The sequence below is a fragment of the Hippoglossus stenolepis genome, chromosome 24 (assembly GCF_022539355.2).
Source record: "Hippoglossus stenolepis isolate QCI-W04-F060 chromosome 24, HSTE1.2, whole genome shotgun sequence".
Taxonomy (NCBI): domain Eukaryota; kingdom Metazoa; phylum Chordata; class Actinopteri; order Pleuronectiformes; family Pleuronectidae; genus Hippoglossus; species Hippoglossus stenolepis.
The window spans coordinates 7,266,641-7,289,048 of NC_061506.1; the positions used below are offsets into that span (position 1 = coordinate 7,266,641).

Sequence of the window (22,408 nt, forward strand, 5' to 3'; positions counted from 1 at the left end):
CGAATTGGGACAGCCCTTCCAGAAGCTGTTACATCATCAGGGAGGGGGAGGGTGTTAATCACTTCAGTGGAGGAGCAGCACTTCGAAGGTGGGGGGTTTATGCACAGGGAGGTAGAGTGTGGGAGGGTAGAAGCATTGTGGGCAGTGAGGGTGTGTGGAAGTCTGGGAGTGCGGTGGGGGGACAGAGGGCTGTGCACTGAACCTGTTGAAGAACAAATTTAGCTCATCTGCCCCCTCCAGGCTGCCTCCTGGCTGTCTGTCTCTCGCTTTGAACCATGTTATTTCTGTCAATCCAGTCTACACATCCCTCGCATTGTTCTGCTGAAGTCCGGCCTCCAGCTTCCTCGTGTAGTCTCTGTAGTGCAATGACTCTACATCGATGCAACTGGATTCTGGACTCCCTGACACAGAGACAGCAGGTAGTCAGAGTCTGCAAGATTTTTTGTGAAATTCCAACACTGTTTCCTCATGTTTAAAACAACCCGAATTTTGCAGATAGCAACATTTGAGATAATGCATTTAAGCATGGCGTCAGAGGAAAATGCTTAAATTATATTTTTTTCATCTCCTGGATTAATGTAGGAAATAGGAAGGAGCACAATGAGGGAAAAAGTCTTGAGCCCAACGTGGGGCTCGAACCCACGACCCTGAGATTAAGAGTCTCATGCTCTACCGACTGAGCTAGCCGGGCTGATGTCACTCATTAAAACCAAGGTATTTTGGTTGACATTGCCAAGGAATGCTGTATGTTCTTGCAGCACTGCAGCTATTTACAACTAACTATGCATCGCCTATGGTACTATACCTAAGAGTGTAGGTATGGCTGGCTGTTACTCATGAATTATATAGGTATTCTGATGCCATTTTAGCGTATGGATTTATAGAATGACATGATTAATTAATGTGTAAAAAAAATCATAACCGTAAGTGTATTAGGCCCATGGCAACTGCCGACCTTTGCCACAGGGAGGTGGATGACTCTTTATTGATGCAGTGACTGAATATAAACGAGTCATGTTTTCCGCTATGTTCATTGTTTTAGCGGTTTTCCACCACTTAATAATTATAACCAGTGCTGCTTCAGGATCAGGACAGACGCACATTAAAGGTCTCTGTTGGAGTCTGCTTCCTCCTCACTCCCCCGCTGACCTGCGCTCACTTTAATTTGCCTCGGGTGTGTTGTATCTAGAATACGGCCAGATGTCAGTGGCAGTTGGTGGATTTTAGGCCAATGGAAAAGGGGCTTTATATAAAAAGTCTTTGATTTATGTTTTGTAACAAAAGAAAAGTTATGTGCATTGGCCGGGAATCGAACCCGGGCCTCCCGCGTGGCAGGCGAGAATTCTACCACTGAACCACCAATGCTTACATGTCTGCCGAACGACCCTGGATCCGAGAAATACACAAAACCGTGAAACGGCCTGCTCTCACTAATAAACACTCATCACTAGTTATCAGGACCTGATCAGTACATGAAGTAACTTAGTGCTTGTTTGATTCGCTCCAGAGTTTATGAGGCTGCATTTAAACATGAAATTCAAACACTGTTTCCTCATATTTAAACAACTTGAAATTTGAGTCACCGCAGCACAACACTACTTAGCTGATAGCAACATTTGAGATACTGCATTCAAGGATGGCATCAGTGGAAAATACTTTAATAAATTTGTTTTCATCTCATGGATTAATGTAGAAAATAGAAAGGAGCACACACAATAAGGGGAAAAAAGTGTGTGCGCCCAACGTGGGGCTCGAACCCACGACCCTGAGATTAAGAGTCTCATGCTCTACCGACTGAGCTAGCCGGGCTGTTTCAACCAGTGGAAAATAAGGGTTTATGAGTCACCCTGCAGCAGAATGCTGCATGTTCTTGCTGCATTGCACCTTTTAACAAATAACTATGCATCGCCTATGGTAGTATATCTAAAGTATGGTAGACTAAGGAAGACCTTAGCTTCGTTGAGAGGGTACTGCATAAATCTGTATCTGCTTTGCTAGCACTTTTGCTGGCACATGGATAGTACACACTAATACACACTAATATTCCTGCATTTCAGCATACAAAGACCACTTTGAAATAAAACATAATTGTTTCTTTAACACTGAAATAATACAAAAGGGAGACGCAAAAAACGTGCCCCGTGTGAGGCTCGAACTCACGACCTTCAGATTATGAGACTGACGCGCTGCCTACTGCGCCAACGAGGCCTGTAGCACATGGCCACAAGCTGCATTTACATAGGTACTACAACTTGACGATGAGCAACTACAATATTTCACCACAGACTGTCTCAAATAAAAGAAATACTGGAAATAAATTCCATTGCTTGCATTTCTCCGAAATGTCCACTAGGCGGGTTCTGGAATGCACACACACTTATCTATTCATTTTTGGTGGGGATCTTGCTTCTAGCCACGCCCAGGCCCGGAGGAGGGCGCTGGCCCATACAGATCTAGTGCCTAATCCTTGCTTGGACAACTCCCAGACCGCTTGGGAGGGGGTCTGTCCGTTGAGGAGCGACATCTATCGACAATTTAAGGTTTTTGTGAATGTTTTGATTGTTACACTGTCTATCCAGCTGGATGACAAACGGGAACCTAAAAAGTCTTGAACACCATCTGGTGACTGGGTGCAGCATCTAAAATTTCTTAATCAAATGTGGCTTCTGCCACATGAGGTAGGAAATATATATTATGTATTATAACATTATTCTAATAGTAATTATTAACAAATATGATATAATACTGTTGCTCTGACCATTATTGGATATATATATATTTGTATATATAAAACCATAAAAATAAGTACACAAAAACGTTATTATATGCCATATAATTATTATTGTGTACCTTATAATATGATTATATGTAATAAAATAATGACCATTAAAATAATTAACACGCATCTCTACAATGGTGAAGTGTGAAGCCTGACTGGGTGACCAGAGGGGGACTCGCACCCGGTCCCCCAGCTGCGAGTCCTGCTTGTCTGCGAGGAGACAAGCATGGCGGGAATCTCTTCCCCTTGCACACACACACACATATATATATTATTCACTTATCTAATCATTTTTGACGGAGATCTTGCTTTGAGCCACGCCCAGGCCCAGAGGAGGACGCTGGCCCGTACAGATCTAGGGCCTCATCCTTGCTTGGACCACTCCCAGACCACTTCGGAGGGGGTCGGTCCGTTGAGGAGCGACATTCATTAAATTCCATACTATTTAAGCTGGGCTACTATTTAAATATTTTTCAGTTTCATGTAGATATTCTGCTGCTGTGAATTTTTCTACATTAGTACCTTGTCTTAACTTGTCTGCAAGTGTCTGTCTTCAACTATATTTCAATCTTTTCACTGATATAAATGATAGAAAACTGTTTCTTAAGATGTATTTCTAATCTTAGTAATTAAAAATAACCAACAACAAATAACAAATTTAACTTATTCTCAAGGTTGTGCAGCAGTGATTATAGCCTCACTCTTATATACACTGTCCATCAAGATGGATGACAAACGTGTACCTAAAAGGGTATTTACCGCCATCTGGTGACTGGGTGCAGCATTAACCCCACCTCCTCCATGTTAGTGGATATTTGGGGAAAATTGCTCAAAATACATAATATCTCACATAAATATTCATACACATAAGCTTTAGATACTAAGTTATACTGGTGAAATATACTATGCATTGTTGTACCAGTACATCCAATGTAATATAATATAATAACAGGGGGTGATAAAAAAGTCGTCATTGAAACGGGGTCACTTTTGCCCAATTCAAAAATGGCGGAGACGTTCGCCCCAGCGGCCAATGTCGCATCTGCGTATTTAATCCTCTGATTCTGACCTCAAGTTTCATCAACACACTTTCCATCATAACATGTACGATTTTGTGAATGTAACACGTAGAGTTTAAACTTATATCTCACCTCATCGCTCCGCGGTTTACGTTTGATTGAAAACAAAACTAGCTCGTTAGCTTACAGCAAAACGCGTGACGTCGGTTAGCTTAAACTTGCTTTTAGACGACATGGCACAAAATGGCAACATGTTGGTTAAACGCTGTGGCATTAAACTGATGTTAACTTACCCTTTTGGCGGAAGGACGTCACGTTAAACTGATGTTAACTTACCTTTTGGCAGGAAGGACGTCACGTTAAACTGATGTTAACTTACCTTTTGGCAGAGAAGATGACCACGATTAGAAGATGCTGCTGCCGACTTTCATCGCCACAGCCACCGATGTTTCCCACGCTCGCCAACTTGAAAAATAAACTTTTAAAAGTGAAATGATCGCAGCCGCCACCGCCGTGTACAGGTGACGTTACTCCTGCGTGATCGCATCCCCCCCAGACTCTGAGGCACCTGCAATTAAACGTTGGCCAATGGAGGCAGCTCATGGGGATCACGTGGTGTGGGACGGACGCTGGTACATTATATTAAAACCACCACAAACTGCATCACGTCATGTTTCCCTGCTGGAACACAGTAGTAGTTTATATCAGCAAACAACATTTTGAGAAAGATTCACTTCCATGATGTGTATTTTCACCCTTTTCTGACACTAGATGATCTATGACATCGCTGATACATATGGAATTCATGATTGGCTGCAATCTTAAAGTAGTTTGTCTATTTTAGCTACTTTCTTGTGGATTTCTAGTTGGTTTTACCGCTTCGAGTGTCTTAAAAATGATTCAAGTGGATCAATCTGCCAAGTAGAACTCACTCAGGTTGTACTGATGACACATGCAACCTGTGAAATGGATTTTGCATAATTTCAAGGGGTAATAAGGCATGGAAATGTCGGGGGAAACGGATTTAGAGTACTCCTGCAACATTTCAATACATTTAAGAAGGAAAATATTAGGTTATGAGCTGGGTTTCAAGTATACGCTCATGTGTATAAAGCAGGAAATATTCATATACTGGGTAGAGCTCAAACCTCTACCAAGGCCCTGCAGTCCCCCTATGAAACCACATTTAAATTCACTAATTCTGGATTTTAAATTGGATCTGTGCATAAATAACAGTCCCCTAAATATACCTGATTTCCTTCATCAAGATCCATAAATGATTGTCTGAGCAATAAAGGAAAATGTCTCACAATCCTGGATCTGTATCAAAATGTAAGTTCCTTGACCCCTACCACATCCGTCCACCAATTTTCCTGGTAATCCATGCAAAACGTAACCTCCCTGGTGGAGGTAATAAAATCAAACATATGTGAATTGAAAGCCATATTTAATAATTTAATTTCACCATGCATAAACCATATAGAAAATCCTTTACAGCAATGACAATAAAAAAAAACATTTCATGATGCCCCCAAAAAAAAGCAAGCGTCACAGATCACTGAAGGCCCACAAGTTTTACTCCGATTAGTGTGAAGTTAGTATTTCGTTAAATCAGCAGGGTTTTATTTCACCCTGGAACGTATGAACAACAGAAAGTCAACACAGCGGTATAAAAAAAATAAAAAATTAAGAACCTGTGAAAAATCTAAACATGATTTCTTGCCTGTCACCTTATTTTACACCCAACCTAGCACTGGCACAGTTGATTTTTACATCCAGAACTCCGTCTTTGCTTTGAGAAATGTGTCCTAATCAGGAATAGTTAGTCGGTGCCCCCCGACAGAAATGGGGGTAGAAATAAATTAAGTGTGTTAGTTGAGGTGGAGGTCCGTGTAGAAGGCATCCAATCTACACCTCCACCCTTTCAAATGGCACTAATTTCAATAAAAGAGAGAAAGAGAAAAAACAAATACACTCCGGTCATATAACATTTGATTACCATCATCGTCCCACAGATTATACAGCTTTAATCACATCAGAGCATGGACAAAACATTTCAGTAAACCTTCTCCGTATGCAATGTTTGGCCACGACCCGATCTTCACCCTGTTGTCTTCTGGTTGGCATTGGATTTACAGAGGGAAATCTTCTTGCCCAGCCCTGCTAAAGTACAATACTGCTTTATAAAAAACGACCAACAAAAGCAAAAACAACGTAAAGCACCGTTTCACATATTTCAAGTCACATATGATGCGTCCCTCTCTTCACGTCACCGGGGTAACACGACAACTAAAGCCGTCTTTAATGAGATATGAAATGAAAACAAGCTGCCAGGTTAATGCCGTGTCTGTAATGTTGTCTTTGTTGAATTAGTTAGTTAGCGTTGTTAGTTAGTTAGCGTTGATTTTAGTTTGCGAATTAGGAGAAAATATGTCAATAAGGCTCAGATCGTGAACTGGAAGAGGCTACATTTACATTTGCTCACTGCTGAAACTTTCCCCAACACTTCTTGCTATAAATGGACTGCGTTGTTATTTTTCAAGAGGTTTTTCTCCCTCAGAGGCAAAGCAGGCAGGCGGAGAGGAGGGAGAACACAGGATTCGTTCGGAAATAGTGGGAAAAAACATGCCTTCGCTCGATTCACAGCTCAAACACCGAGTGTTTTAACACAGCAAAAATGTCTTAAACAAAAGCTTATAATGTGACATGAAACAAGGGATAAGTGGGCATTGATTTCCTATTTTAGCAACTAAAATAAAAATCTATGTTAGAGAAGGATTACTGCATAATTACACATCGGTGAATGGAAGCAGGAGCTGTAAAGACAAAAAGAAGCTTTGAAGCAGGAAATCAAAACACAATAGGTCCAAGTCACTTAAATTCCATAGGGAGGAATGAGTGAGTGATTCTTTCATCCATCCAGCTGCCTACGCTTCGGACGTCAGTGCTTCTTCTTCTACGCTCAGCGAGGATTAAATGGACACCTTGACAGCAGACAACAACTGGTGTCTTTTTTTTGTTTGCTCGTGGCTAACACTTTGGTTTCAATGCCAACCCAAGGTTTTCTTGTAAATGAAGCTGATTTTCTTTCTCCCCAGAAGAGCAAGACGTCTAATAAGCAGGGTAAAAAAAAATGTACAATAAAAAAAAAAGTCAAGGCATCCATTTAAGAAAGAGAAGATATGAACTTAGAGATGAAAATTATTGTCCTTCCCAGTATTCAGTGTTCCAGTAAGTCCTTTTTGTACAGTTATAGCGTTGCAATTTTTGGAAGCTTCAAGTTTGTTTATGAATCAAAAATGAAGGGAAACACTGCATCCTTCCATCTTTATTTTTATTTCTTCTTTGCAAATAGCCTCCTCCTTCATAGCTCCTTTTATCCACGCAGACGTTTCTCCTTCATTTCCACGTCAAAAGTCAGCAGGTCACTTTTTTCCTCTGTCTTTTCACGACGCGTAACTGCTTGAGCATCGTCCCGCTCTTTCTGTCCTTTCCCTCCCTCTCAGAACAGCACGTCTTCATTGGTAATGAGCATTTCCACCACTAGTCTCTGGTATCGGATGTCGTTGAGCGCCGTCATGGCGTCCAAGTCGGGGGCCCTCATGAGCGTCGGGCCGAAGACGATGCCCAGGTTCTCGCTGGGCATGAGGTTGTCCTTCTCGCACTGGGTCACCCTGGATGGAGAGAGAGGGGGAGGACGTATGTGAAGCGGGAAAAAAAATGACCACGATCAAGGAATCAAGAAAACGAGAAGTAACACAACTGCACAGCCAGAGGTATGTGAGGTAGTGAAACCAGTTTGTTCAGACCTCTTGAGGTGACCCATGAGGTATCGCAGTGACTCGCAGTGAGCAGGCGGCAGCAGCTTCAAGGACTCGTTGAGAGACTCCAGCCGTTTTTCTGGGTCCGAAATCTCTGTGACACGCACACACACAGAATACAACAGTGAGAAAAGGCAACGTGTCACAGGAACACTTCGATGTTGGATTAAAAAATGGCAAAATACATGTCTTTAACAGACTTATAACATATGCAGGATACATAGGAAAGCAAGAAGCCTTACTTGCTGTTTCTATGAAGTGTGGGTAAGCATCATAAGTGATGAGGGGGATAGGCAGCTCTCTGAAGTAGAGTTTGAGGGCTCCAGTGATGATGTTGATGTCCTCGTAAGCATTTGAGGAAATGTCCGCCTTCTCTCCGTCTGTAGAGGAAAACAGAAACAACCAGTGAGTTACTTTCGGTGGAAAAAGGAAACTCCAAGGTTGTCATCCAAGTGGAAAGATGCATCTCTGGAGGATTGTGTTGATGATAAAGTGGTAGTGGTGGAGGTTTCACATATTTTAAGAAAAGGAACAACAGGGGGCGACACTCACCTCTGTCAAAAGCCAGCTTGACATCTTCAATCAGCTCACTGAAGCCTGATATTCTGTACAACCCCTCTGACTGCAGACCTGGAGTCAGACGAGGAGAGTTGAAGGGACACCGCCATTAATATAATATATTAATCAAAATGTAATTGGAGTGTGGCTGAATAATTTCTTTAAATATTTAGAGCTTTATTAATCGGCCATAATCTTTATGATTAATTATTTAAGACTCTTTATGTGCCAGAAGTCTCTGGTTATTCTCAGATATGAATATTTGAACTCCTGAACATGAGGGGCGGAATGTAACAAAGATTGAAAGGCAATGAGATTCAACAGCTTTCAGTGATGGGGGGTTGGGTGTGTTTTCAGCCGTCTCTCCGGTCTCCAGTGAAGTTCAATCACTTCACGTTGTTGTCTCTATTGATTTCACATATTAGTTTCACTCCGGTCTTGAATCATAATCAATAAAATCCTGTCTGCAGCAGCATTTATTCTGCTTGTGCACATACCGCCACTGGGACACACACACATGCACACATCTTCTATACACATGCCAGTTGGCAAACAATACTTATGAGCCATTTTTATATAATCCCAATGACTCACACACCAACAGTATGCATGCACGCGCTCTCACCTCTGGCCTCGATTTCCTGTATGCACATATCGACCACCATGGGTCTCTTGGCGTTGTGGGCTTTGACCAGCGTGGTCAGGTCGCAGCTGTACACCTTCTTGACGTGCCGCAGGTCCGGCTGACAGTCGTTGGGCACGACTTTGGAGCACTGCTTATGGACATTCAACCCGCAGTCTGACGGGGAGAAAGACGAGAGACGGTTTAACATCACTTCCTGAAGAAAATGAGGAACGTGCTCCGTTATGCTGCTTTCAACTGTTTACAGGACAGTGGAGTTTTTTTATATTATATCATAGTAACTAGCCTGGGTGATAATAGTTCCATAGTTCACGTAGGCGCTGCAGAGGCTCAGTTCATCACCCACACACAGTAATACTCACACTGCCACTCTGTTCTTTGGCACTGAGCTGAATCTTTTAACATTTGAAATCTGTGATACGCGGCTTCAGATGAGTCAACAGCACTAGTGACTAACTTTAGCCTGCCGTCTACTTATGAGTCACGACTTGAGAGAGAGGAGGTGCGACGTGTCGAACATGACAAAAAGGAGCAGAGATTGAATCTTTTATGGCGCTTTTCTTTGTGATAAGTGAGTGTGGAGTACAATGGTGTGTGTGTTCATGTTGGTTACCTGCACACTTCACTCCCTGAGCGATGAGACCCCACATGAAGTTGGCACAGTACTCGCACCAGTGGGGGCCCCTGAAAGTGTGAACCTGGTATAAAGAGAGACGGTAAAAAGGTTAATTAAACAGGAAAAGTTACACAGCAAATTGAGAAAATATTCATATAAGCCTCGGTCAGGTAATACTTGACCCAGCAGCAATAACAGGCACTGACAAAAGAATGATGGCAAAATAATATAAAGAAATATAGTGAGAGGAGAGTTCAATCTGCTCATTTATTGCTAATTGGTTCTATATAATGAAATGCTAATGACCTCCATCACATCACAGGGCCTTTTGTGTGTGTGTGTCTGTCAGTGTGGGTTCATCCACATTTCCCTTGGGCTCAGGACACTGTGGCTCTGACCTTTGTGCTCTTTGCTAATGGCTGCATGTAATATGGAAATCCGGGAGTTCGAGGCACTAAACAGAGGTTTGAAATGGAAATGTAGTGTGTGTATGCGTGTGTGTGTGTGTGTGTGTGTGTGTGTGTGTGTGCACGCGCGCTCTCTGAGGTCAATTTGAATAAGACCCCATGAGCTGAATCAGCAACTCTGGCATTTTTCAGCACACACACTAACACGCGTACACAAATATACACACACACACACACACACAGAACACACAGAGCAGAGGATTAAGAGAGCGAAGGAGTCCCTCACCTTGAAGTTGTGGACCTTCTCGTACTTGGGCGCCAAGTCGCTCTCCCTCAGGGTCGCCCGCCGCACCAGCGATGTGAGCTGCGAAAGGGCAAAAGATCTGATTGGTTGCCAGAAGGTGGAAGCAGGGGAGGTGGGTTTAGAGGGGGCTGGCACCCGGTTGAGATGGGTCCCCGAGCCCGTGCTGGGGTCCGATGTGCTCCCGGAGACCGGCAGGGAGGGAATTGAACCAGCGCTGACATTTAAACCGAAAGCTGCTGTAAACAAAGAGCCCTTCTGAGTTGTTTCCTTCTCGGCTCGCCTGCGCGACTGCTTTTTACCCCGTTTAATGACGTGCGACTCACGGCTCGGCATTGTGGGAGCTGAAGGTTTGGTACTGAATTTTAAATCAAAAAATTGCCTCAGAGACCAAAATCTGAATCACACTAATAAATAATCAGAAAGCCAAGAAATATGAAATCAAAAGAAGGATATATTCTTTAAAATATTCTGTTAAAAACTAGAAATAAACTGCATTTGACAACAACATCCCAAACCAAGGAGCCAACGCAGCAGACACAGGACCAATCCTGCTGTTTTAGTACCACAAAGATCAGCCAATCAGATTAGCTCTGCAGCTGACGGGGCTGCAATTCCAGTTCACAACAAAAAAACCAAAAGCCAGCCGGGTCTAATAAAACATCTGCCTGCTCCAAAATACCCAGAGAAAGTTCAACAAATATAAATCAACAAATCTTCCTGGAAGCAAAATCCATCACACAGGACTGATGCGGCAGAATGAGCGCTGCCGTCTCTCGGTCTCGTGTAGGTGAGCGCCTCAGCCCACATGGCTCGGTGTGTGCGTTAATCCGCTTTTCCTCCACACACACACACACACACACACACACACACACACACACACACACACACACACACACACACACACACACACACACACACACACACACACACACACACACACACACACACACACACACACACACACAGGCAGAACCAGTGGAGGAGGGAGGGACAGAGGCGGGCAGAGCAAGGAGAGGAGGGGGAGGCTGAGCTACAGAGCAGAGGCGGACGAATTTAACAGGTCACATTGAGAGCGAGGGGAACCAATCGGAATTCAGGGATTGTTGTTGTTCGCCACCGATTCTGCCCCCGTTGATTGTCCCGGGAGAGAAAGAGAAAGGGGAAGAATGAACGGAGAGAAAGGCTGTTATTTAATTAATTTGTTCACACTTTTTTTTCCTCTTTGTTTCCCTCCATTCTCCCAGCAATACCCTCTAATATTTCCCTTTTTCCCAAATACCTGTCCAGTGTGTGTGCTGCTCGAAAAATCTCAACAGAATATACACAATCCTACATGCTTACATTGCTCCATGTCCATTAATTTGGATCATAGAGGAGACATTATATAAGAACAGTTTAAGGCTAAATAAGCATTTTGCAGGTTTCTGGTTAAGTGTCAGCTCTGGTATAAGGGATGTTTGGAATGTCGACAACCAAGCAGTGGGAAGGCATTAAATCCTGTTAGTGCGGGGGAGATTTACACGCTTTCAGCTGTGTTTTGATCTTTGACACGCACTAATGAAATTATTGTTTTTGTGGCATCTTGAAGATATCAGCAAAAACAATTTAAATTTCAGATGCAAAAATCCCTTCGAAGGAGCCACGGCAGATTCAAATTCCCTAATCTTCAGCTCATATACATAACACAGTGAATATGTATGACTGGTCATGGTTATTTAATGATGTTTTCATTGCAGGGAAATGGCAGGGTTGAGAGGTGGTGGGTTTCAGACAAAAGAGCCCCTCGATCACAGACAGATGTAGAAATTTAAAAGGAAAGGGAAAGAAATGGATGGAGGATATCGTCCGGGGACCTTAAATCTCCTCGTAGATTTTTTAAATTCTGTCTTGAAACCAAATTCCTGCCATTTCCTCTCACCATCCACTCAAATCAATCTCACCAGAACAAGGCCTTAAAAATGAATTTTAAAAAAACTCATCAGCAGGACCACGTCTTTATTTTCCCCCGCGGGGGCCATAAAGCTGCATTTAACTCGCTGCAAACGGCGATTAGCCGTGTGAACACATGAAATATGTATATCTCCGGGATGTATGACTTCCCTGCAGAGAGCCACCTCTGGTCTCAATGTCACAGCCGTACTGCTTTGTCTGCAAATCCACCCAATTACGAAAAGCACACACATACACAGGACCATCCCCACTACACACATACATGTAGACAGTGATGTATGAGGTGCAGCAATGGTGGTCATGCGCTGCAGGTCATACGAGGCCTCAGGAGGTTCAGCTGGTGTGGCAGATAAACGCACTGCATGTTGCACACAACACTTCCTCCTGAGCCTGTTGTTGTAACTGGACCGTTATATACGCGCGCCTGTTCCTGAAGGTTCTGCAGCAGTTTCCAGAGTCGATCTGCAATCGTCCTCTGCCTCGTTTCCTTGCACCTGCCTGAACAAACACGCAGCTGCGGAACGGAACATTTACATTTAACGTAGCACGGTGATTTATAATTAGAGTCGGCTCCTGCGTCGTGCAGAAACCTCACATCTGCACACCTTTTTTTTGCCACTTTTGTTTTCATCCTGTGCGAAAAGCTCCACCCCCTAGAAAAAGTCAATGAATAAGAACTAAATGCACAGAGGAGTGGAAACTAACGAGCCAACAACAAACTCCGCTCTTGAGTACTCAGTCCAAGGCTTTTGGGAGATAGCAGGTTTCTGCAGGCAAACCGCTGTTACGTAATTTTACTGCAGAGCCCTTGGCTGGAGGCCATCACTCCTCTGCATCCATCCTCCTCCTCGTTCTTCTGTTTCTTCTTTCACCATGTTCCTCAACTCTCATCCCTCCATCCCAGCTCTGTGCATCCAGAAACTTTCTTTCCCGTAGCTTTACCCAAACTTTTAGATCCGGAAATATTGTGATAGCATATATAATGACATTTTCTGCATTATGATAAGTCACTTTAATTTATGCATCTTCAACTCAGTGATTTCTTCTTTTTTTTTGCTGAACTTAAAACACATATTCATAATATTTTCTTGCTTGAGATTCAGATGGATCCATCTTCTCCTTGTTCGTGCACATTTTTATGTTCTCAATATAAAGATTGCACTAATTTTAAATTTAAAACTAAAATGTGTAGCAAGAAACTTGACAAATGATTCAAAATTTTCTTTGAATAGTTAATTTTCAGGCCAATTCTCAGACATTGGTTTCTTAACAGGAATATTCTTTGGACTCTACTGTGTGTGAGCACTACTTTATTTCTTATCCCAAACATTCAGGCCAGTTTGCCAAAAAAACGTATGATAATGGCATGAATGTTTTAGGACAGAAATCTATACTTCTTCCATTAAGTGATGTATTTTGGATGTCTATTTAACAATCTATATGGGTGAATAACTGAATATGAATTTCAAGGGTGACTTATAGTGGAATATATGAAATATCTGTGATTCTTTGAGAAAAAAAATGTGTCAGCGTCTGTATTTTGTAAAACTTATAAACTTTAAAGTGGTAAAACTACTTGCAGGATGATCGGTGCCTTCAGAGGTGTCCTGTCCTTACCCTCTCCTCTGCATTGCAGTCATCTTTGGCCGGAGCAGGTCCGTCAGGGCGCTCTGGGCTGAGTGGCAGATGTTTCTTCAGGGTGGGCTCCTGGTTCAGGGTGGTGTAGCCCACGTGTTCATAGATGGGGTTTATGGTCATCTTGGCGATGTACTCCGCTGCCTGGAAGAAGAGAGGGCAACTCTTAACACGTTTTTTCAACACAGATATTATTAATCACAGGTCAACCCTAACCCTAGACTATTAATGATTCTGTGTCTTAAAAAAGTTAATGGGAGAGAATGTGCACAAAAAAAGAGGACAATTCTATATTTCCTTTTTTCTTTCAGGGATCCATATAATTAAGAAAACAAGTGGTGAGCATGGGTTATTATGCAAGTGAAGCGAGCTGATTTTGTTTACCTGGCAAACTGCAAGCGCGATGCTTTAAATGCAGAATTACAACTTTTCAGCCCTGATCCGTGGGTCCATCTGTTCCATGCTGTTATTTTTAGCTTTTAAGGTAGAACGTGGCCCGTGTTTGTTAGTAAGGCTGAAGGGGAGGGAAGGACACGTGAATGCAAACACAAGCGCACACCTTTGTCTCAATGTAGAGCGTGATCAGGCCGTCCGTGACCAGGTCGTGGATGGACTCGAACCTCTTCTCTCCGACAAAGTGTTTCCCGTCGTGGTAGAGACGGAAGTTTCTCGTCTGGTTCCCGAACCTGGGGTTGGGATGAAGGAGGGCAGACTGGTGAAAAACAGGCGACATCAATCCCTAGACCCAATTGTTAAACAATTTTTTTCTGATAAAACATAATCAATATGACAAGAGTGAATGATTTGAACTGAGTGTTTGTATTATACCTCATATTTAAATGAGTTATATTTTTACAACCACACAACAAATACTGCAGCATTTTACTAAAATATAAGTCAAACATCAGCTCAGACTCTGTGACAGATCGACCCTGAACTGGGCCACCGCATCATCTGCTCCTCCATGGATCACAATGAAACCCAGCACGAGATTAAACAGCATCATTAGATCATTAACCCAAAATCCAACCTTTCCTTTTCTGCCAACCCAGACTGGGACGCTAGTTTATGAAGGGGTATTTATGGAATGTAATTATAACCACGGGGCTGGAGGAGGCGGTGAAAGGGAGAGGAACTGGCGCAGGTGGAAGAATGACACGGCTACGAATAGAATAAACTGACCCAAAACTACATTCAAATCAAGTCAGGCACCCATTTAGAAGTGTGACACCTACTCTGAGAGAAATGAGGGCTCCCATTCAAGTTAAACTGAGGATTGAAATGATATAACGTAAGTAGGCCAAGGGAACAGAGTGGTTTTAAGGATACAGAAAAGGCTCTTTAGGATGCAACAAATGGCCCAAACGCACAACTGAAGGGCCTCAGAGTAAGACACTGAATCACTACCTGCAGTAATGACTCCCAAAACAAACATGTAGCGAAAGGAAACTATTCCTCTCTCGCACTCTCCTCACGAGGGAAGGCTCGCTGGAAGGTGGCGTGCGATGCCATGTGAGTTTAGAGATGAGCGCCTCTGAGCAGCTTAAAGCTCGACTACTGCCTGTACTGAGGGCAGCGAGGGGGTAAACCCTCACACCTCACAACACCTGGGGCCTGTACACACGGCCACACCACTTCGTGCCTTGACACACAAATACGTGTGGGCAAAGGCAAAAGGGGTTAGAGGTCAAATAACAGTTTCTGCAAGGTCTTGGGGGGGAAGCAAAATATCTCAAAAGGCAGTTAAATGAACAAACTTTGTCACGCGTCCTTGTAAAATCTTTCACTGTAAATTGGCAGCTTATAAAAAGAATGTCTCTATTTCTCCAGACTTCAATGGATTTCCTGGACTTCATCATCTCTAGTCTATAGCTTAAGGATTTCGGTTTTTCTACTTGTAATTGTCCAGAACTTTTGCTTGTAAACATCCAGTGGCGCCACTCAGCTCACGTGTTCTTAATTGTTTGAGGGCGCTTTCAAAGCCACCTAGTTTGGCCCTTCAGGCCCTTGCCGATATAATGTTTGAACGTCGAGGGTGTTCATGTGGTGCATTTGAACCTGTGTTTAGTTTTGCGCCTGAAGTTGGTCATACCGGTAGTAACACAATAATAATATTACTGTGGCAACGAGCCGCCGACAATATGTCATACACTCCCAGTCTCTCTAAATTAGTCCAACACAAACACACCTTAGAGCCAGTGTGTATGTGCCAGGCTGTCTCTGACTCTCTCTGATGAGGTAGCTGCCTTCGGCCTGACTCAGCGACTGGTCGGCCTCTTCTCTCGAGATCATCCCGTGGTACCTGGATGCAAAGAGGAGTAAAATAATAGATTTGTTAAATTGCATGTGGGAAACACATTGTTGAATTGAAAGGGAAAAAAGGTGGCGATTTGGTTCAAAACCTTCATCAATGCCTGAAATGTCTCTGACAACTGATGCAACACAGACTAACACAGAGTAAACTTACTCTCTCCCATAGTATTTAGGCCGGTTGTCCACCTGCAGGGTGAAGAAGAATAAACAATGTCAAAAACTTCATAAGACCACATTTACATTCATCTGTAAAGAGAAAAAAGTCATTGACAAGTTGATATGCAAGAATTTATTGTTCTACACGGTGTTTAAATTATTTAGTGCCATAAAAACAAAATATAAAATATTTTATAGCCTAATGCAATAGCAGATCATTCATAAAACACTTGCATTCCAAAAATAACAACACTATAGTATGTGGAATGCCCCGGCCTCCCAGATTGTACACGTGTGCTCTTGCTGAACATGTCCCCCAGACTTTGGCACGTTTTCAACACTCGCATGTAAACCTCGCTTGGTGCCCAGCGTGCGTCCTTAGCTGGTGAGTGCGTGGGCGCAGAGAATATTGCACGAGTCAGTTGAAAATAAGCGGAACATTGTGTTGTTCTCGGCGAAATTGCTGCCGAGCCAATAAATCAACAAAGACACGGCAAAACGCGGTGAATATTAATTTGGACGCGCTGTGTGTGAAGTACGGGGGCAGTCCAGTTTAGCACAGGCGTGTCATAACACGCACATTGCTGGAAATGATCATTTTCAGCTTTTACTTTGAGCAAGAAATAATTATAACAAAATTAAGTCATGGTTTATGATCAGAGAGGAGGAATGCTGTGCCTGTGTCATCGCCCATGCACGTGCACCTCTGGACACCTACCAAAAACCACTGAGGCCTAATAGCCGTCACTAATACTCAGCAGATATCCCGCCGAGCTGGAAGGGAAATAACTCTTTGAGAGAAGAATGCACTCTGAGGCTCCCATTGCGAAGTGTATTTCACACGGAATGATGAAATGATTCGGTAAGGGGTGAAACGGCGAGAGTGGCAGAACGTGGAGGAGAACACACAAACTTTTATTTACTTTTGTCGATGGATTTAGGCAAATTAATGTTGATTTGGTCCTTGAACATAACCCTAACCCATAAAGATCAGAAGTTATCCTGCATTTATTTACTTGATATCTCTCAAAGACTGAATAGTAATCATGGAGGATAATGTCAGCTCGCAACTAAAAGGCTGTAATTACTCGTGATTAAAAAAAACTGAGAAATAACCTCAAGTAATTTGCCTAAAAACTGAACATCCTGAATGATTTTAGGCACAGCTTGAAGCCAAAATAGTGGATGCAGATATTTATTTCAATACCAAGCCATCATTAGAGATGTTATGATATGGATACAAGCACCGGAAATGCCTCAAATACCCCAGAAAATGCTTGGACCCAAGATCGCTCGGTTAAAGGACTCATTTGAGCCACGACTTCACCCGGACATGACACAAATTACAAAGTACCAGCCGCAGATAAGTGCTTATTGGTGCATCATTAATTCACATATGGCTGGACTCCCAGTAGACACCATGGGGCTGGTGGGAGCGGGGTTGAGGGTGGAAGGGCACTGACACTCCCGTCTGTCTGCCAGTCTGCTGCTTTTTAACTGGGTCAGCACCGACTACCTGACCAGGCCGGGGAATGAAACGCAACAGCTGTTCATTTAGCATCTGTACACGCACGCACACACACGTACCCTTCAGGCCCAAAGAGGACTGTCTATAGGGATTAATACACACAAAAAAAGCAGACGCACAATCTCTAATCCCTATTGGTTTGCCCAAAACCTTGCTGCCGCACACACACACACACACGCACACACGCACGCACGCACACACGCACGCACGCACGCACACACACACACACGCACACACACACACGGTGTTGCCTCTCCTGTGGGCAGACGTGCTGGTGCGTGGCATTTAGTGGCATCCCTTAGCACCTGAGTGCCACTGGCGAGCATGCAGCCTCCCCTAACTACACTTATTCCACCGTATCCAAACACAGAGGTTTAAACACTGAATTATGCTTTAACCTCAAAGTGCCGTAAAATCGCTTTTAATTATACAAAACCAACTTTAACCAACATAAAACAACGTGCTGTGTTAAACCTTTTAGATCATGTGCTGTGTTAAACATGTGCTACAGACGGTTTAACAGATGCTCTCCCTCACGACGACGGATTCCCCGGACTACAGCAAAAACGATCAGTCCCGCTGAAAGCCGACATCAGCAAATATAGTCTCGGGGGAGGCAGAATCACACATTAACTCACACAGCAACACACATACACAGAGACACACAAGTAATGTTCAGACTGCTTGAGGCTTTGATCCATACCAGTTTTTTTTTTTTGTTACGTTTTCAGGTTATTATCGTATTTACCCACAAAGATTGGAATTTGTTTAATCTATGTGAAGGTCTATCTATCGATCGATCCATTTTTTAACACTGTACACTAGGTACCACTATGTTTATTTGATGCATGACAATCTTTATTCTAAGATAGACAAGGCAGCTGTAGCTAAAGAGTTCGGGGGTTCGATCCCTGGCTCCTCTAGTCCACATGCCAAAGTGCCAGTGGGCAATACACTGAGCCCCCATATTTGCCCGTCAGTTTGTAGATGGTGTGTGATATAAAAAGTGCAATATGAATGTGTGTGTGAATGGGTGTATGTAAGAGCGAATAACTTTTAGTGGCCAACAAGACATTTACCATTTACTAACCTGACCTGGTGGAGGCCGCTTGTAAAATCAGATGTCTGACTTAATAATAATAAACTCATAAAATAATAAACGATACCAGTGCAATACTACTTGGACCTGGGAATTAGGGAGTGTGGTCTCTTACCTCACAGGTGCAGGTGAGTCTGCGTGGGTGAGGCGCCTCCTGCTGGAGCTGGTACACTGAGGGAGGGACCACAGAGCAGCTCATCAGCAAAAAACCCAGGACAGCGAACGATAGCATGAATATCCCAAATGCATGATACTCACAAGGAAATAACAATAGAAGTTAATGTTTATAAATCGGGCTAATAACAAAAAACAATGTTCCACTGAAACTTACAGTAAGACTTCCACACCGGTGGCCGGTATTCGTCATGATCTGAGAGCAGAAAAAGGACAACAATGGATTAAACAGCTGCAACGTTACTCAAACACAATTTCCTCTGCTTCTGCGCCCCCAAGTGGAGAAAACGTGACGGTGACCAGAGCTGATTTGATTGGAGGGGCTCAAGATTTACTCATCTCTTTACTTTCGATTTTAAATGCATGCAATAATATAAAGTTGCTGTTAAACCATTTGTTTTATACATTCACTCAAACCTACTCAAATGATGGTTTGACGGAAAAGCTTTTAGAAAACCATAGAAAAAGCAGCAGTTACTTTTTAAAAATATATTCTTAAATAATTTTGTAGCTTCAGCAAAATAAATAAACATTAAATAAACTGATAAATATCTAAATTAGGTGATTACACAGCTAACACTGCATTTTCAGCTTACAGCACAGAAGACTATTGAATTTTACTGCTAATACTTCAGTAAATAGGAAGTATTTTTTCCTCTTTACAGCATTTAAATTCTCTACTTTTTCTCCTGGGCTACATTAACCAACCCCAATATATATCACGGATGGAAGACGTATATAGATCCTAGTTACACCACATTATACAAGTACATGTAGTATATGTTCAGTCAAATTAGAATGATTATCAGCTAAATGTACTCAAAGCATTAGAAATTGCTCACTATGTGGCAGAGGGAGACATTATTTATTTTATATTAATATATCTTGGAATCAGTGAAGCATTACTATATAAGCAGCTTGTAGCAGCTCTCAACTACTTGTTATTGTGTCTAAAGATTCAATGTTTTATTGCCACACAACTCAACTGTTTGGAATTTGCCTCAGTTAGCACACGAGGAGACAATAAATCGCAGCATAACACATAACAAGAAATGAAATATAACACATAACCCACTCCCTATAGAAGCATAACATGCATCTGTGGATGTAAAATACAGAATAAAGGGGGAATAAAGGGATTGGATGGTTCTGCAGTAAATGCTTTTTGAGGAAGCCTTACTTTTGATGACCCTAAGAAAAAAAGCTCAATATAATAAGAAGCATCTTGTTTTATGATCCGATTGTAGGATTTTCAATGGAACTCCTTCAATTGCAAAGTTTCCAGTAAGTAAACAAGTGCAGAGACCAAGATTTGAGAAAGTTGCATGAAATGGAACTTTCAACGGTGGATCCACGTTGTGTTTTCTTGCCATGGAAACAGAAGGAATTCTAATAAAAGGAGAGTTGATCAGAGGACCAACACGTGAATCACCCGGTGAGCTGCTGCTTACCAAACACATTTAGGGCCATCTTGATTCTCTGGTGCGATGATGATGATGATGATGATGGACAACAATTAATCAGCAGATCCAAATCCCCAGTTTAAAAAAAAAAAAACGGAGAGCCTGCTTAGTTGAGATCTAGAAAGAGAAACACACACACGTGCATCAATGAATAACCAGATGTTGTGGCTCGATCAACCAGTGGTGGTGACGAGGCTGGGCAGAAAAACAGCTGACTAACGCTTTTTAAACAACAAATGACCACAGGCACGAGCTAACGTTAGCGGAGCCGCGCGACGCTACTTCAGTTACCGGGCGTTTAAAAAAAAATCCCGAGAATGATAAAAAAAACCGTAGACGAAGGGATACCGTGGAGACAAACCTCCCCCACGGTCACACGAGGAAACGACACGGGGCGGAACGACCCGGTGGTTTTGTCCGTGTAACGGGGAGATGATAATAAGACGGAGTACTCACTCTCACATCCACTCTGCCCCGTGGTCGCCATCTTGCTGGGTCACGTGAGCAGTCTCGCCCTCGCTCTGTCTCGGGTAGCTATGGCAACGGACTTAATAAAGATAAGAATAAATACACACCGGTAATTACCGCGATAAATAATGATAATGTTAACACGTTTTATTTGTACAGCAACTTAATACGAAAATGCATCTCAAAGTTCTTTACAATAAAATCGAAGACATTAAACAAGATTAGAAATAAGAACACGTTAGCAATAAAATAACACACTTAGGATAAAAGTCTAAAACTAGCAAAAGATATAAAAAGTCCCATTATTATTTATTTTATATTGAAAGACTGGTTTCTACCCCAGAGTGAAGGTTGTGGTAAGAAATATATCAATATACATCAAACCTTTGTTATATTGATGGAACTTATATCGCAGTAATTATTGGTATCCTTTTTTCGCCCAGCCCTGATATAAATAACTTTTTATTTAGTCGAATATAGTCGATTGACGTTGTGTTAACTTATGACTGAGGAAAAAACGCTTTGTCACTAGATTAAATATCACAAACACCCCGAATGCTTTGGTCTTGTTCAGTTGCAATCAGAAATATTCAACCCCCTCACCTCAAAAGACATTAAAGTGATGTGGATGAAAGATAATGACAATAAATGACAAAAAAACTCATTAAACAACAAAAAATATTTATTGATACATATGAGTTATCTTGACAACAGAAGTTGAACTAACTTTGAAGTTCAAATGAAAAATGTAACTCTTTTAACACATGTGTATGTGCAGTATTATTCAACCCCCAGCTTCAGTACTTTATGACGCATCTTCTTATACCCAAGGCCCTTCAGGTGTGAGGAAATAATCACCTCTCTCAGCTTTTGCAACTCACCTTGAATACCTTCATGGGTGGGGTTTATATATGCATCACAGCTGAAGCAATTGAAGGATCATTATATAGTTCCCAACGGCTTAATTATGTTTCAACTCCACTTTAGGCCATGATAACTGTCAGACAGCTTTAAAAACCACAATATTATATAGGGGTTGAATAATTGTGACATGGCTATCTTAACAAAATATACTGTTACACACAAATACGACATCATGCATTTTCTGTGTTGATTTTATGTATCACTCAACTCATAAAGAAGTCATCTGAAGCAGAATCTTGCTCTTTGAAAAAACTTTAATTGATAAATCCTTAAAATCTTTGGGGGGTTGAATATTTCTGATTGCAACTGTATAAAAGAATACATGTAAATACCTCAGGACGCCATTTTCCGTTCGCTTAGTCGGAAGAGCGTGGCGCTAACAACGCAATGGTCGCAGCTGACAGATGCATTACTGCCACCTACTGGACAGGACTAGAAGGCGATATCTCTACTCCAGTACAGTTCAGAATGAAATACCCTCTACTGAACTACATGCATTTGACAGCTTTAGTTAGAAGTATTTTTTTACTTTTCTGGTACTATACATAGTA

General features: G+C 42.3%; 1 protein-coding gene and 4 non-coding genes across 5 annotated transcripts; all 5 read right to left on the reverse strand.

Annotated features, from left to right (window-relative positions):
* Positions 1–618: 618 nt before the first annotated feature.
* Positions 619–691, reverse strand: trnak-cuu. The gene has a single exon. It is a non-coding gene; the product is annotated as a tRNA-Lys (tRNA).
* Positions 692–1,294: 603 nt separating this feature from the next.
* Positions 1,295–1,365, reverse strand: trnag-gcc. Its single transcript has one exon. It is a non-coding gene; the product is annotated as a tRNA-Gly (tRNA).
* Positions 1,366–1,736: 371 nt separating this feature from the next.
* On the reverse strand, positions 1,737–1,809 carry trnak-cuu. The gene has a single exon. It is a non-coding gene; the product is annotated as a tRNA-Lys (tRNA).
* A 326-nt stretch (positions 1,810–2,135) lies between these two features.
* trnam-cau lies at positions 2,136–2,208 on the reverse strand. The gene has a single exon. It is a non-coding gene; the product is annotated as a tRNA-Met (tRNA).
* Positions 2,209–5,228: 3,020 nt separating this feature from the next.
* On the reverse strand, positions 5,229–20,983 carry LOC118103447 (N-chimaerin). Its single transcript, XM_035150420.2, has 15 exons — positions 20,922–20,983; positions 20,454–20,582; positions 19,160–19,198; positions 18,944–18,999; positions 16,200–16,231; positions 15,921–16,034; positions 14,292–14,418; positions 13,715–13,876; positions 10,130–10,207; positions 9,434–9,518; positions 8,803–8,976; positions 8,172–8,249; positions 7,862–7,999; positions 7,608–7,713; positions 5,229–7,472 (listed from the first exon to the last, which is right to left on the reverse strand). Exons 2-15 carry the CDS (start codon positions 20,470–20,472, stop codon positions 7,301–7,303), a joined length of 1,380 nt encoding a protein of 459 aa, XP_035006311.1. The 5' UTR covers positions 20,473–20,582; positions 20,922–20,983; the 3' UTR covers positions 5,229–7,300.
* Between the last annotated feature and the right edge of the window lie 1,425 nt (positions 20,984–22,408).

Coding starts and splice junctions, on each gene's coding strand:
- LOC118103447 (XM_035150420.2), bottom strand. Junction 16,232..18,943: donor GACTCACCTGCACCTGTGAG/GTAAGAGACCAC, acceptor TTCACCCTGCAG/GTGGACAACCGGCCTAAATA. Junction 14,419..15,920: donor ACATACACACTGGCTCTAAG/GTGTGTTTGTGT, acceptor TCCCAACCCCAG/GTTCGGGAACCAGACGAGAA.